This window comes from Anolis carolinensis, chromosome 3 (assembly GCF_035594765.1).
Source record: "Anolis carolinensis isolate JA03-04 chromosome 3, rAnoCar3.1.pri, whole genome shotgun sequence".
NCBI classification, from domain to species: Eukaryota; Metazoa; Chordata; class Lepidosauria; order Squamata; family Dactyloidae; genus Anolis; species Anolis carolinensis.
Window position 1 is genome coordinate 276653408 of NC_085843.1, and position 15407 is coordinate 276668814.

Consider the following 15407-nt stretch of genomic DNA (forward strand, 5'->3'; position numbering starts at 1 on the left):
GAAACAGAGTGTCAGTTTCTTCCGTGACGGCTTCAGAAAACTTGTTCATTGTTGGCAGAAATGTATGCAATTGTCTGGTGATTATGTGGAAAAGTGAATAGTGGTAGTTAAAGAGCACATTCTAAGGATTATTTCTGTGTTTGATTTATTAAAATATTCCCATCCAAACCCAAGTAACAAAGGAGGAGGCATTACTTTTCATTCAACCCTCGTAGAATTGCAAACAGGCAATGAATATATATTACCTAACCAATATCATTTTCCTGTTGATGTGTATGGGTTATTATAGCCCAGGGGGAGAAGGGGAACCACTGCATGCAATCTAGAAAATTGCTTATGAACTTTCATTATGGACTATGTGGGTGGATGTTACATGCAACCTAGCACTGATCTACACAAGCCGTATGCCTCAGAATTGACCAGAAGTTGTTCTTGGGCCTCTATATGACATCCAGGGGTGGCCAGTCCATAATGTGGAAGTTAAAATCGGTTATTTTGGTTTTATTCCAGTTTAGGGGATGTGGGGGAATGGTCCCGAAATTCTGGAACAGCCAAACGTTCTGGGTTTAGTGTGGACACCGGGACTGATGTTAATTCAAGCTGGTGTATTGTCCACACTGCCCACTTCCATCCTCTTTTTCTTGCATTTCTGCAAAGTTATACATATAGACTTGCATAGAACAGGCCTTCAATACTACCTTCTAAAGATCTAAACAAGAAGCTGATATTTGCATCCTTCTAAGAAGAGTTTTTACTGCTGCTACACATGCCTGAAAATGTGGGTTGATTTTTTCCCACTTGTTTTCTTGTGATCCATGTAGTGAAGAAGCAACTCTGGCCCTGCTGCAATATTGGACACAGCCAATTCTCCTGCTGGCATGCTGTCACCTCCTTTTCCCTGCAAGGCAAACTACAGTAGAGTCTCACTTATCCAACATAAATAGGCCGGCAGAACGTTGGATAAGTGAAAATGTTGGATAATAAGGAGGGATTAAGGAAAAGCCTATTAAACGTCAAATTATCTTATGATTTTACAAATTAAGTACCAAAACATCATGTTTTACAACAAATCGACAGAAAAAGCGGTTCAATATACGGTAACGCTATGTAGTAATGACTGTATTTATGAATTTAGCATCAAAACATCACAAAGTATTGAAAACATTGACTACAAAAACATTGGCTACTAACAAATAGAATTGCATAAAATGAACTTACAGTAACAACATTGTCAGAAGTTAAGAGGGTAAAGGTAAAGGTTTCCCCTGACGTGAAGTCCAGTCATGTCCGACTCTGGGGGCTGATGCTCATCTCCATTTCTAAGCCGAAGAGCCGGCGTTGTCCATAGACACCTCCAAGGTCACGTGGCCGGCATGACTGCATGGAGCGCCGTTACCTTCCCGCCGGAGTGGTACATATTGATCTACTCACATTGGCATGTTTTCGAACTGCTAGGTTGACAGGAGCTGGGGCTAACAGCAGGCGCTCATTCCGCTCCCAGGATTTGAACCTGGGACCTTTTGGTCCCCAAGTTTAGCAGCTCAGCGCTTTAACACACTGTGCCATCAGGGGCCCCGAAATGTCAAATTACGTTATGATTTTACAAATTAAGTACAAAAACATCATGTTTTATAACAAATCGAGAGAAAAAGTAGTTCAATACACGTAATACTATGTAATAATTATTGTATTTACGAATTTAGCATCAAAACATCGCAAAGTATTGAAAACATTGACTACAAAACATTGGCTACTAACAAATCACTACAAATAAAGATAGAATTGCATAAAATGAACTCACAGTAACAACATAGTCAGAAGTTAAATCTGTAAAAATTTCAGTCCTTGTTGCTTGATGCAGGCTTTCTGAAATGTAATAACTAGACTAACACAAATATGCTCTCTTCTTTTTCAGTAGGATATTTCCTTGTACCTTCCATTAAGAGCTGTGCTCCTTCTTAAGTCTGCACATATGAAATATACAGGCATATACAGTAGTGTCTCACTTATCCAAGACTCGCTTATCCAAGTTTCTGGATTATCCAAGCCGTTTTTGTAGTCAATGTTTTCAATATATCATGATATTTTGGTGCTAAATTTGTAAATATAGTAATTACAACATAACATTACTGCGTATTGAACTATTTTTTCTGTCAAATTTGTTGTAAAACATGATTTTTTGGTGCTTAATTTGTAAAATCATAACCTAATTTGATGTTTAATAGGCTTTTCCTTAATCTCTCCTTGTTATCCAAGATATTCGCTTATCCAACGTTCTGCTTGCCCGTTTAGCTTGGATAAGTGGGACTCTACTGTATATGTATTTAGGTCTTCTACGTAGAGCAGACCAAAGAGGCACTGGAAAGGAAAATGCTACTCCACTGAACAGATAGAATTTAAATAAGATGGAAAAAGGGAGGGAGACATAATTAGAAGCCCCCAGAGCAGAGCTAAATCTGGGGCAGGAGGGCAGAGGAGAATGCATTTTATTAACGATGGAGATGATTCTCACTCACACAGGGAGAATTCTGTAAAAGTCACACGGCCAAAGCATGCTGCAGTGCAAATCAAGTCAGGAACATTAAGCAAAGTTAGTTGAAGGTCCTAGTTAAGCCCTTAATGTGCGTCAGTGAGCCAAATCTGAAACACATCATATGGTGCAATTGGCTTTGCAGATTGGGAAGTGCTTTATAGACACCCAAGCTACACTGGAACACTTTGTAAATGTTTCAGGGTGGGATGAGAGTCCTACCGAAAACACCCCAAGGGCACAGGGTAATTAATCCCCTGGGAGGGCCAACTGATTACCTCCACTGCTGTCACTTTCTGGTTTGTTTTTCACCTCCTGCAGCTCTGAAGCACTGGTGTGAATCTCTCATGGAAATGGGGAAAAACCATGCATAGTAGTTTGGGGCCAGGCTCCCTGGTAAATGTTATCAAACCAGTTTCAGCCGTTGCAATCCAAACCAGTTTCTCCCAATCCAGTTGCAAACCGATCACGTGATCAGCATAGATGTGACCAAAGCAGAATAGAGTTGGACTATGACGGTGATGGTCAACCTATGACACGCGTGTCAGTACTGACATGCCTAGCCATTTTTGCTGACACGCTGCCGCATGCAGGCTGATTGGATGACTGTGTCTTTTGTTGCCAAATTTGGTGTGATTTGGTCCAGTGCTTTTGTTGTTTACTCCATGGGAATTATGATTGATATATATATATATATATATATATATATATATATATATATATATATATACACACACACACACACACACACACACACACACACACACACACACACACCGTGTTTCCCCGAAAATAAGACAGTGTCTTATATTAATTTTTGCTCCCAAAGATGCGCTAGGTCTTATTTTCAGGGGATGTCTTATTTTTCCATGAAGAAGAATTCACATTTATTGTTGAACAAAAAATGAACATTTATTATATACTGTACAGTAGTTGTCATCACAAACCAGCATAATCAGACAAACTTTGAATCCTATCAAGAATGTCTTGTTACTACCATTATTTCCATGTACAACAATCTATGGTACATACATTTATTGATCCTGCATGCCTCGGTATTATGTTTGGAGGGCGTGCTTCCAAACACAAACTTTGCTAGGTCTTACTTTCAGGGGAGGCCTTATATTTAGCAATTCAGCAAAACCTGTACTAGGTCTTATTTTCTGGGGATGTCTTATTTTCGGGGAAACAGGGTGTGTGTATATATATATATAGAGAGAGAGAGAGAGAGAGAATCTCATTCTATTATTATTCTATTATTGTAGTATATTATCATATTACTATTATATTATTATTATGTTATTCATTATTCATGACTACATTGAAATTAGAATAGAGAGAAATCAGTGTGGAAACTGCGAGAGGTAGCATAGATTGTTGTACATGGAAATAGTGGTAAGAAATAGTTTTTGATTTATTAAATAGTTATATATTACTATTATACCTTTTCGTTATTTAAAGTATACATATTGGGAAATTATGTTTTTTTTCTCGAAGTGACACACCACCCAAGTCATGCTAGGTTTTTTGGTGAATTTTGACACACCAAGTACAAAAGGTTGCCCATCATTGCACTATGACCTCCTTCAATCTAGACACTATACTCCTACTAAAGTGGCCTAGAATCGCATTGGCTTTTTTAGCTGTTGCATCACACTGTTGACTGTGTTCAGCTTGTGTTCTACTAAGATTCTTCAATGCCCTTTACATGTTGTTTTTTGAGCTAGGGTCTAATTATGGGAATGTAACTTGCCTTATTTCCATCAGTATTTTGTGGCACCGTGGAGTGTGTTTTTCCTAGTAAAGGTTGGGAGATGTATTCCATCTATGAGATTCTATACTTTTTTCTTTGTGCTCTTTCCAGTCTTTCTACATATGGATACTTTCAATACGGCCAGTGGTTCCCAACCTTTTTTTGACCAGGGACCACTTGACCAGGGACCCCTCTCCAACATTAATATCAAAAGGGGTACAATTCAGTTTTTGGGGTCAACATTAGATTCAGTTTGGCTATTTGAATCAGCACCCCAAATAACCCCCAGAAACACACCTAAAAACAAAGTCACCAAGGCGCCCCTGCTTCCAGGTGCCACATGGAATGGCTCCGCTCAGGGGGAGGGAGGAGGAGAAGCAGCAGTCAGGAGGCTTGTTGTCGTGCCTTTCGTGGGTAGTCAGCCTCTCTCCTCCCAACATCCCCATTGCCTTGGCACTATAAGAGGGTTTCGCAAGACCAGTCGCTCTTCACATTGCAACAGTGTAGTAACGGTGAGGCCACGGATCATATTTTAGTTCTTGGGAACCAATGGTGGTTCATGGACCACAGGTTGGGAACCACTGAATATGGCTTTCTGAAAGTATAGACAATAGACTAAGGACTGTGGTGCCACCTTCGCAGTAGCAGAAGCACCCTATTTTATTTTAACACTGGTTATAGATATCTGTAAATGGTGCTTGCTGCAAGTTTTTAAAATTGTTTTATCTGATATGTTAATTGGGTTTTTATATTAGGATGATGTTTTAATCTGATTTTGTACTGCGGTTGGATGTATTTGTATGAATTTTGTATGTTGTGCGCCGCTTTGAATCCCACCCACAGGAGAAAAGCGGGATAGAAATAAATAAATAAATAAATAAATACATCCCATCTTTATACAGTCTTTCTTTTGTTGTTATAAAATCCCATGTCAAAACTTCCCCCAAAAGCCTTTTAAAATTTAATATGGTTTTATAATGTCATACATTTTGATTAAATGTGTTTGCTGTAATGGTTTGAGCATTTGAATACAATTCTTGAGAACAGCTTGATTCTCTGCCTGGAAAACCACTGGGTGACTTGGATCAAGTCACATACTTTTAGTCCCAGAAAATCCCATGATAGATTTATCATAAGGTTGCCATAAGTTGAAAATGACATGAAGGTAAAAACAAATGGCTCATTTTCTGTTATTTATATTCCACTTTTTTATAATTGTATATGTTTTTGCTCTTTCCTTTTTCTCTCTAACAAGACCACTCTCTTTTTTGAAGGATTTCTAGCTCTGTCTACTATTATTCCAAGGATCCAGAAGCAAACAGGGAAGGAAAAAAAAGGCAAGGATATTCTTTATTTAATATTTTATTTTAGAAGCACCATGGTTTGGTTGTCTTATGCTCTGAATATAGATTTTCCAGCATTGCCTTTGCAATATCACATAGCATTTTTGGACACTGGAAAGGGGAAAAAATCATATACAGAGAAGACACCCAGTAAAGGTTTTGTGGTCATTTCTGTCCAATGTTGTATACATTCTTCCTTCCAAACACAAATCACCCAGAACTGATTCTATGTGGAACAACAGATTCGGTTATATTTTAATTATCTGAATTGTAAATTATGATATTATATCATTTGTACACTTCCTTCTATTTCTGCTACTGAAAGGAAAAGGCTAGGAAACTATGTGGCAGATATGGAATATCCAAAAATCTGTCCAGCTCTTCTCTTGCTCACATGATATCATCCATGACTACTTCCATGTTCCCAGTTGATGATCTCGAGGCTTAAAAACTTATTTTCATAATAAACTAAAAATGATAGAAACAGTAGAAGATACTAATCTGTGACAAGCACCAGGATGGAGACATCACCCATAAAGCCCTGCTAAGAAGAGGGAGTAAATGTTTGCCAATTATTGCTGTGACTTATCAGGGTAAAGTCTTCCTTGAGTTCAGGTTTAGGGGGACATCAAAGATCCGTTTATTAATGGGACATTCCCATTGATTCTATATACCCTCAGCAAATTCTGTGTTTATATGTCAAAGTGTCGGTATTTTCCTGGACACTGTTGGAGATGTGGTAATGCTGGTTGGATCACTGGTGGGACCTCTGCGGCTCTTTTGACCACCGGACTTGCTTGAACCACTGGCACTTCGGCCGAGTGGGACTCGTGCGATGCAAGCGTGTTGTTGTGGGAATGGATGAGGTCCAGGACAGAGTAGCCGGCTCCAGGGGAAGGGATCTTTTTCCCTAAATGATGCTTAGTCAGGTGGGTATGGGAATGTCCAACCTGGAAAAGAAAACCATCATGAGGCGTCTGCTTGTGTCATTGAGTCGGGTCTCTTTTAAGGTAAGGGCATAATGCTGAGGAGTCGTAGCAGTTGTAGTTTTACAAGCTTTCTCTGTCAAAGAGTGCTGGGGCCTCATCAAACTACAACTCCCAGGATTCCATAACATCGTGTCATGGCATTAATTCTACAGTGTAGACACACCCATAATTGTGAGATGTAGCCACACTAGTTTCCCATCAATCTTTTCTAAGCTGCTGCCCTGCAAACTTGGCCATTTCCCCAGGTTTGTGAAGAGGAGGGAAAAAAACAAAGCACCACCCAGCTACCCTATTTCACAACATAATGGTCTCAACTGTGTAATAGTTGCACCCCCTTTTTGACCTCCTAAATTTGTATCTTTTTGCTTTCCTCACATAATAGTTGCAGCCATGATTCATTGCCCCAAAGTATCCAGCTTTAAGAAAATAGTTGGATGCTTTTTTGCCAACCCCATCCCACCAAACAAAGAAAGGGCAGATTCTGCTTTTTGGGAGAGGGGATTATCATAATTGAAGCTGGATCTGCACTGTCATATAATGCAGGTTGAACCCATACGCTGCATTATATAATATTCCCGAATGTCCCAGCTACATAGATATTGGCAGGGGGGTTGTGGGACTTGTAATCCAAAGATTTTCCTTTCCTAAGCATTGAAGTTGGAAAAAACTAAAGAATAATTGAGTTCTAACAACCTAAAGGTAAAGGTAAAGGTTTCCCCTTGACATTAAATCTAGTCGTGTCCAACTCTGGGCGTTGGTGCTCATCTCAATTTCTAAACCAAAGAGCCGGCATTGTCCATAGGCACCTACAAGTTCATGTGGCCGGCATGACTGCATGGAGCGCTGTTACCTTCCTGTCAGAGTGGTACCTATTGATCTACTCACATTTGCATGTTTTCGAACTGCTAGGCTGGCAGAAGCTAGGGCTAACAGCAGGAGCTCAGTCCACTCCCCAGATTTGAACCACCAACCTTTCGGTCGGCAAGTTTGGCAGCTTAGCAGTTTAAACTGCTGGGGCACCAGGGGCTCCTTTCTAACAACCCAGAAAGGACATATTGTAAAGATTAGTGCAGAATCTGGAGGGAAAATTATTTTTGGAACGCACCTCCCCATGGCCCTTACAGCGAGGTGGTGGACTTTTAGGATAGTCCAAAAATAACTTTTCTCAAGGTGATTCTCTTGCAGGGTCTGCCTTATGTATTTGAGCACCAACCATGTGGTGTCTTGTATTAGCTGTTAGATTATATACTTTCAGACTTCAACAACAAGTTCTTATGTTTTTTTTTAAAAAAAGGCAATTCCTGAAAGTAATGTTTAGTGCTTATACCTGTTTGTCAAAGATGTCGCAAATCACTACGTTAGGGAAAATTGCGAAAAGAGCGGGACCTTCACCAGAAGGCTTTTTGAAAATGGTGGCTTTGCAGAATCCAAATTGCTGGAGAAAGAGGAGAAGTCCAAATCACAATCCAGGTGTAAGGATAAAGTACAGAAAATCTCACACTATCACCTTCCCCATAGAAAATGATCTACACTGCTATATAATCCAATTCAAAGCAGATAATCTGGATTCCGAAAATAGATCACATGGCGGATATACACTTTAACACTCACCAGTCCTCCTATCCCAGTAATGGCCAACCTATGACACGCGTGTCAGCACTGACACGCCTAGCCATTTTTGCTGACACGCTGTCACATGCAGATTGATTGGATGACTAATGTCTTTTGTGGCCAAATTTGGTGTGATTTGGTCTAGTGGTCTTGTTGTTTACTCCATGGGAATTATGCACATTACATATATATATATATATATATATATATATATATATATATATATATATATATTATTGTAGTATATTATTACTATTATATTATTATTATATTATTCATTATTCATGACTACATTGAAACTAGAATAGAGAGAAATCAGTGTGGAAACTGCAAGAGGTACCATAGACATAATAGAGGTACATGGACATAATGGTAGTCAATAGTTTTTGATTTATTAAATACAGTTATATATTACAATTATATATTTTTGTTATTTAAACTATATATATTGTGAAATTATGGTTTTTTCTCTCTCGAAGTGACACACCACCCAAGTCATGCTTGGTTTTTTGGTGAATTTTGACACACCAAATGCAAAAGGTTGCCCATCATTGTCCTATCCAATTAAAGGCATAGGAGGCATATTTAGCAAAAAAAAAAAAAAAAGAGCCACTTTTGACCCCCAAATAATTCTGCTTTCAGTTCACTAGGATTAAAACCATGTTGCTGGCACTTACTGCATGTTCTCCTGTCATGACATGGCAATCTTTGTGCTCCTTTGCTTCTTGTTCTGTGCAGTTGGTGGCAGCAATGGCAAATTCCACAAAGGTACCAGGAGGCATGTGCTGGGAGAAAGAGAGCAGATCATACCTTATCTGTCTTTCGGACAGGAACCATTTCAAAACTGAGCATAAAGCAGTCAAACGATGGGACAATATACACTGTTGTATGCAGCACTGGAGTGGTTGAATATAGCTGTGGTATTTGCTTCACAGTGCACCCCAGCCAGGTTGTGAATTAGCCTTATTTTGTGTTAGGATGTGGGAGTTTTCCCATCTCAGGGCCTGGGCCGTCTTCGCCAGTCCTCAGATAAAGGGAAGGACTCTCAGGGCAATCTCAAAGGCTTTTTGATACTCACAGAGTTCCTTCCTCTTGCAATCTCAAGGAGCTCGAAGTGATGGTCTGTACTATTGTAAGTATTGTACTGCGCGAGTGCAGTGTTGACTGCATTCACCACGTTAACGTCATCTAGAAGCGCCAAGGGTGCACAGTCGGGGCAAACTTTTTCAAAATCTTCTCTTGAGTCTAAGGAAGTAAAAGAGAAACACATGATTGACTCATATATATCTTTCAGCAGGTAACATTTCCAGGTAATATCTCCTGAGGATTTAGGGTAGCTAATCAATTCTTGGAATGACTTTTTCTGGTGGTGTGCAAAACAAAGAGAAGAGTGTTATATTTATTTACTTACTGCATTGTCTTGGCAATCTTCCCTCAACAAATTCAGAGTGCTGTATCTTCACAATAAACTTTGACTCAGGTAATTTTTTTTTCATGTCAGGAGCAACTGGAGTTGCTTCTGGAGTGAGAGAATTGGCCGTCTGCAAGGACATTGCCCAGTGGACGCCCGTGTTTTGATGTTTTACCATCCTTATGGGAGGCTTCTCTCATGTCCCCGCATGGAGCTGGAGCTGATAGAAGGAGCTCATCCCCGCTCTCTCCGGGTGGGATTCGAACCTGGCAGCCTTCAGGTCAGCAACCCAGCCTTCAAGTCACAAGGCTTTTGTCCCCTAGGCCACCGGAGGCTCCACTCAGGTAAATTGAAGTAATAGGTCTTTTCCACACTTCACAATCATAGTGCTATGGTGTCACTTAAATTGTCATAGTGCCATGCTATGGGATCCTAGGAATGCTAGTTTCAAGAAGCACAATGAGCCCTCTACATTTGCAGATTTAACTTCTGCGGACTTGATTATTCACGGGTTTGATAAATATGTTCTCTGCAGGAATCCCTATGTCTTCCAGTATGACTATAGGAATCTCTAGATTCTCCAGCACAATTCTATGGTCAATGTCTGGCAGAAGTTGACCATAGATTTGCTTGGAGGAAACAGATTAATAAAGAGGTGTTCTCTTTGGTTAAACGTAAGATCATTTTAAACACATTGTTTGTCCACTTTTGCACCCCTATGAAAATGGAAGGTCTATAATTCCTTGCCGGAAAGTTCTGGTCAAACTACAAATCCCAGGATTCCATGGGATGCAGCTATGGTGGCTAAAAGAGTATCATAGTGCTCTGAGTTGATAATGTGCAAGACCAATGATGGACTAAGCCTCGTGATTTTGTGGCCGCCTGAAGTATGGGCTGCATTTAAGTCTGGCTTTCTATTCACTTCTACTTACTGCAGTTAATCTAAAATTACAAAAGCCTTCTTACACGCCCTGTGATAGAAAGACTTGGCTTCTGGGTGTGCAGTTGATATAGGCCTTTAGTGACCGTACTCCAATGAATACCAAACCATGGGAACGTGTGGCATTCTGTGAAAATCCCACCAGTTGGGAGAATAGTGGGCACAGCTAAGAAAACCGTCATAGATTCATCTTAAGGGCACCATAAAGTGGAAATGACATGATGGCACTCAACAATAACAAAAGCATATCCTGGCATTAAATTGATCAGGGATGGGGACAGGGACACAATAGGTAGCAGAAATGCTTCCCATATGATCTAAAGGAAATGGGGTTGGGGGATCAACACTGTACATTCATATTCGCAATACGCATGCCGAAATAGATATGCAAAAAGGGGGAATTATCAAAAAAAAGGGAACTGTTCATGATAAGCATCATAAGTAAGCAGTAGATATGTACATGGTGGAAGAGCTACTTTTTAGATGTTGTAGCTTGGGGATTCTGGGATTTGTAGTCTATAAGGTGCCCTTTCCAAGTTCTAAACAAGCATAGTGAGACCATTTGTCATTCACTCTCTGTCTGTCAGCATAACTAAGCCCAAAGCAATACAATTGATTACCTGGAGATGAGTGACATTTGGTAGAGAGCACCTTATACTGTCCGTCAAGATGGAGCATTTTGACATCGCAGTCTCCTTCCACAGCCTGGAAGTTCAAAAAATTAGAATTAAGGGGGGCAGGAATGATGAAATAAGTACCATATATACTTGCTTATAAGTTGATCCTTTGTATAAGTCAAGGGTAGGTTTTGGAGCCCAAATTATGGATTTTGATAGGACTTGTGAATAAGTCAATGGTAAACTTAGAGGCATGTCATTCTATTCTGAGAAAGGGATAAGAGTTATGGAACAGACTTACAGTACAGACTAAACTAAGAGTTGCAATCATATGGATATTGATGGACATTAGCTTCTGGCATTTTTACCATTGCCTGTATTAACTAGTCAGTCCCATTAGCTCTATCATGGCAAAATGCAATACTTACATGTTCTACTTTTGCTCTTACGGAACAATTTTGAATAGGTGTTGGACTCAGCACATGGCACTTGGTTTCCGCTAAATCTAGCTCAAGCAAGTAAATTTTTCCTGTTGGCCTCTGGGAGGAAACAAAACATATTTTGTGGTCAGTGTGAAATCAGTGTAGATTGCAAGGGACTCCAGGTAAGCTAGTTCTGTGCCTCAAATCCTTGGCCCTACTTTTCATCCCATTAGCCATATCCAAAATGTTTTTATGAGGGAGACAAAAAAAAAAAACAGCCCAGAAAACTCACAGCAACCCAGTGATTCCAGCCATTAAAGCCTTCAACAAAACAACAAACAGATTATTGGAACTGTTTGTTGTTTTCCCTCCCTCATTAATACATTTTTGATATGGCTTAGTGAACATACAACTTAAAGCCCATGCCATAGCATGCTTCCTGATCCCAGTATCCCCAGTACCCAATCTGAAAGAAGACCGAGAAATATCTGCACACCATTCTTAGTCACTTGGCATTTTTGTGGAACTTTCTTGTGGAACGTGTTCCTTTACAAAGGGCAAGGAAAGAATCACAGGATTGTAAAGTTGGAAGAGAGGAAGTGAAGTGAACGGTTAACCTTTCATGTCTACAGATTGGATTATTCACGGATTTCATTAAAATGTGATATCTAGGAATGTCTAGGTCCTCCAGCACAATTTTACAGTTAACATCTGCTGGAAGTTGAACATAAAGAGTCACACTGAAGGGAATCAAGGTCCACAAATGCCCTACCTGGGTTGTTGTACAGAGCAATACAGAATAATAAACCCAGATTACAGGAAAATAAATCAAACACTTTCTTAGAATGAGGGTGGGAAACTCCATTTCAGGTTGAGACTATCGGACTGGAATTGCATGATTTTGTAATAAAATCTGGTGTCACCCAGAAAAATGAGCAGCAGTGAGGCTCCCCAAGATATTTGGCCACCAGAAGTAAAGCACGACATGATACATACAGAAACTGTCTGAATTGACAGCTGAGTCATTATTCAAGACTGGCAGTGGAGCAAACATGAAGTCAGCAGGCTACTTTGGGGACTGTAGGGCAGGCCATGGGGCACACTTCAAAAGGAAGGGAATTCCCAATGGTTGATCAGAAATGACCAGAGACAATGCAGGCTGCTGTGGAGGACAGAGTGATTCCATTCTGAGTTGTAGTCCAATTTTAAAGGAACTATCCAAGGTCCTGAATTCTAACTCCAAGTCAATTCAGTACCTTGGATAACTTGTGTGTCATTCCGATCACTGACATGTTACTGAACAGAGGGATGCTATCCCTGCCCTTGAACTTCTACTGAAATGGATATTTCAATCTACCTAATCATAGGGCTGGCCTTCATGAGCACAAAGATCTCCAAATCCAGTAGCAGGACTGGCTGCTTGCTACGTTTTGCAGTAAATAAAGGAATTCATGTTTTTTATTTAAAGAGATTCTTTCCTGTCTGCAGTAAGGCCATTCACTATAAAAATGAATGTAAGTCACCACGGCTGTTACTTATATATTAAAACTGGAGTTTGGACAGGTAACTTGGGGCATTCTGGGAGTGGTAGTCCACAAAAAGGGAATTGGCCTAAATTTGGAGTAAGACAAGACAGGAAATCATTTCCTAGCTTATCCCAACATTTTATTTATGTAGCACTTACCCTTGGTAAAACCTTGACGTTCTCGATTCTGCTAAGGGTATACTTATATCCATGAAGAGAGTGGGAGTTGATGTGATCCACTGCAAAGTTGGCTGCAGCTTCAGACTCGGGGTCATCACAATCGGGAAGGCTGGAGACGAGTGGAGGGAAAGGCTCAGAGGTGGCTTTGGATGCTAGGATCTGGCCCAGAAGGACCAGAGCTATCAGAGATTTCATGGTTCAAGTTTGCAGAAGGCTTAGAGAAGCGACGTTCTTCTGGGAGGAGGGAAAGGCAGTGGGAGCCAAAGCAGGGCTCCCATTTATAGATGATCCCACCACAGACCCCGCCATTTGCAAACATGAAAGCTTGCAATCTTTGTCCCAGGTCTGGATGAGGATGGCAAACAAGAGAAAGAGAAAAACAAATATGTGGGGACATTGAGTCAAAGTTTTACTAGATAAGAAGGGGGGAATTGCCAAGTCTGCTAAAATAAAGATGACATGAGCAAAAGATACAAAACCATGCTTGAGTCCTGTTTCTAGTTGAAAAGAACTAGGTGGCAGTTAGTGAGTTCTATGTTGAAAGTTTTGGGTAGTGTGAATCTGTTCTGTGTTTTAGTCTGAACTTTAAGAGAGCTATCCAAGGTTTTGGATACATTTTGGGAAGTATGAATGACGTACTTTAAAGCCCAAGTTGATAGTTTCACTGATAAGGAAGCCACCAACCACCAATGAAAAACCTTTAGATGTACAGTGGCCCCTCTGGATCCACAGATTCTGCACCTATGGATTCAACCACTCAAAGGAGTCCAGAAAGCAACCCCTGATCTTGCCATTTTACATAAGAGATGCCATTTTACATTTACTGAGTCTCATTGTATATATTGGGACCTGAACAACCACAGGTTTTGGTATCAATGGGAGATTTGGAACCAGACTCCAATGGATACCAAGGGCTGAACCACAATAGGTAATTTGGAAAACCATGGTCTAGACCTATTTTTTGGTGGTAATAATCACAGTAAGGATCTTAATCTTCAGCTATTTCATCTTTTCATGTGAAGATGACCTCTAATAACATCAGCCTTATTAGAAGCCCTTGAACTATCGTCTTTACCCTGGAAGTTAGCGGGCTCAAGTTTTGACTTTTCTGCTTTAACAGGCTATGTTATTTGCACCATCTCGACCACACTTTCACATATTTGGCAGAACGTGGGCTGAATCACACACGAGTAGTTAGATTTTAAGAAAAGCATTGTAAGCTAATACTCTGGTGGCATATTGATTTAATTAGACAAGGGATCTTATTGGGCCATGATACTTCTACGCCAATGTATTCTGTTTTTTGGAAAAGCTCCTCCTTCTTGTCCAAGAACACCCAAATGGCTGCTGCTCAATTCCATCCCCAGACACTGATTGCTTACAGGAAGGAATATGTTCAGTTAGCAAGGCAGCTTTTGTGAAGTTGGCAAGAATTATCAGTCTTAGACCACCATGCTAGCTCAGATAAGGTACTAGATCTATCTGTGTGATATGGCCAAAAAAAGTAAATAATTGAGAGGTGAGAGGATTCCTGTCTTCTGGAGTATTAGCTATCCCTCCTATATTCCTTCATAGTATCATTAATTTGGTTACACGGGTCTTGGTGGTCTTTTGTCCTGATTGAGTAGGGTTGTCATATTTTCTGGTGACTGAGCAAGGAAAATTAGCATTATCTCTTGTAAAATGGAGGATTATTAACTATATGTTATGTAATGCAAATAGGGATTCTACTGATCAGCCAGGACATCGAAATGCTGAGTTTTAAATGTGGGTTAATGATCAAGATTTAAGTCAACAGAATTGGCCCACTCCTTTGAAAAGTGGCCAAAACTAATGGGACTGCATGTCATACATTAGCGGTTCATGGTCAGATATATGCAGAAACTGTCTTTTATGCAGATTTAGCAAGGTTATCTTCTCAAATGCAAGGCCTTCCCATGTTACCACCACACCATTTGGGACATGCGTGATCTTGCCTGCTTTCAAAAGTTAAGGTTGGTTGAGTTGAGTTGGTATTCAGGCAGAAGATTGACAGAGTATGCTGGTGATCTCCATCTAAGTTTATCATGCTCGAACTTCCTAGAAA

The 15407-nt window shown here is 40.2% G+C and overlaps 1 protein-coding gene across 1 annotated transcript; it reads right to left on the reverse strand.

The window, feature by feature from the left end:
* Window positions 1-5629: 5629 nt before the first annotated feature.
* ahsg (alpha 2-HS glycoprotein) lies at window positions 5630-13584 on the reverse strand. The gene is made up of 7 exons (XM_003225699.4): window positions 13301-13584; window positions 11623-11733; window positions 11198-11282; window positions 9305-9471; window positions 8904-9011; window positions 7943-8050; window positions 5630-6576 (listed from the first exon to the last, which is right to left on the reverse strand). The coding sequence occupies exons 1-7, from the start codon at window positions 13514-13516 to the stop codon at window positions 6319-6321; spliced, it is 1053 nt and encodes a 350-aa protein (XP_003225747.1). The 5' UTR covers window positions 13517-13584; the 3' UTR covers window positions 5630-6318.
* Window positions 13585-15407: the final 1823 nt, after the last annotated feature.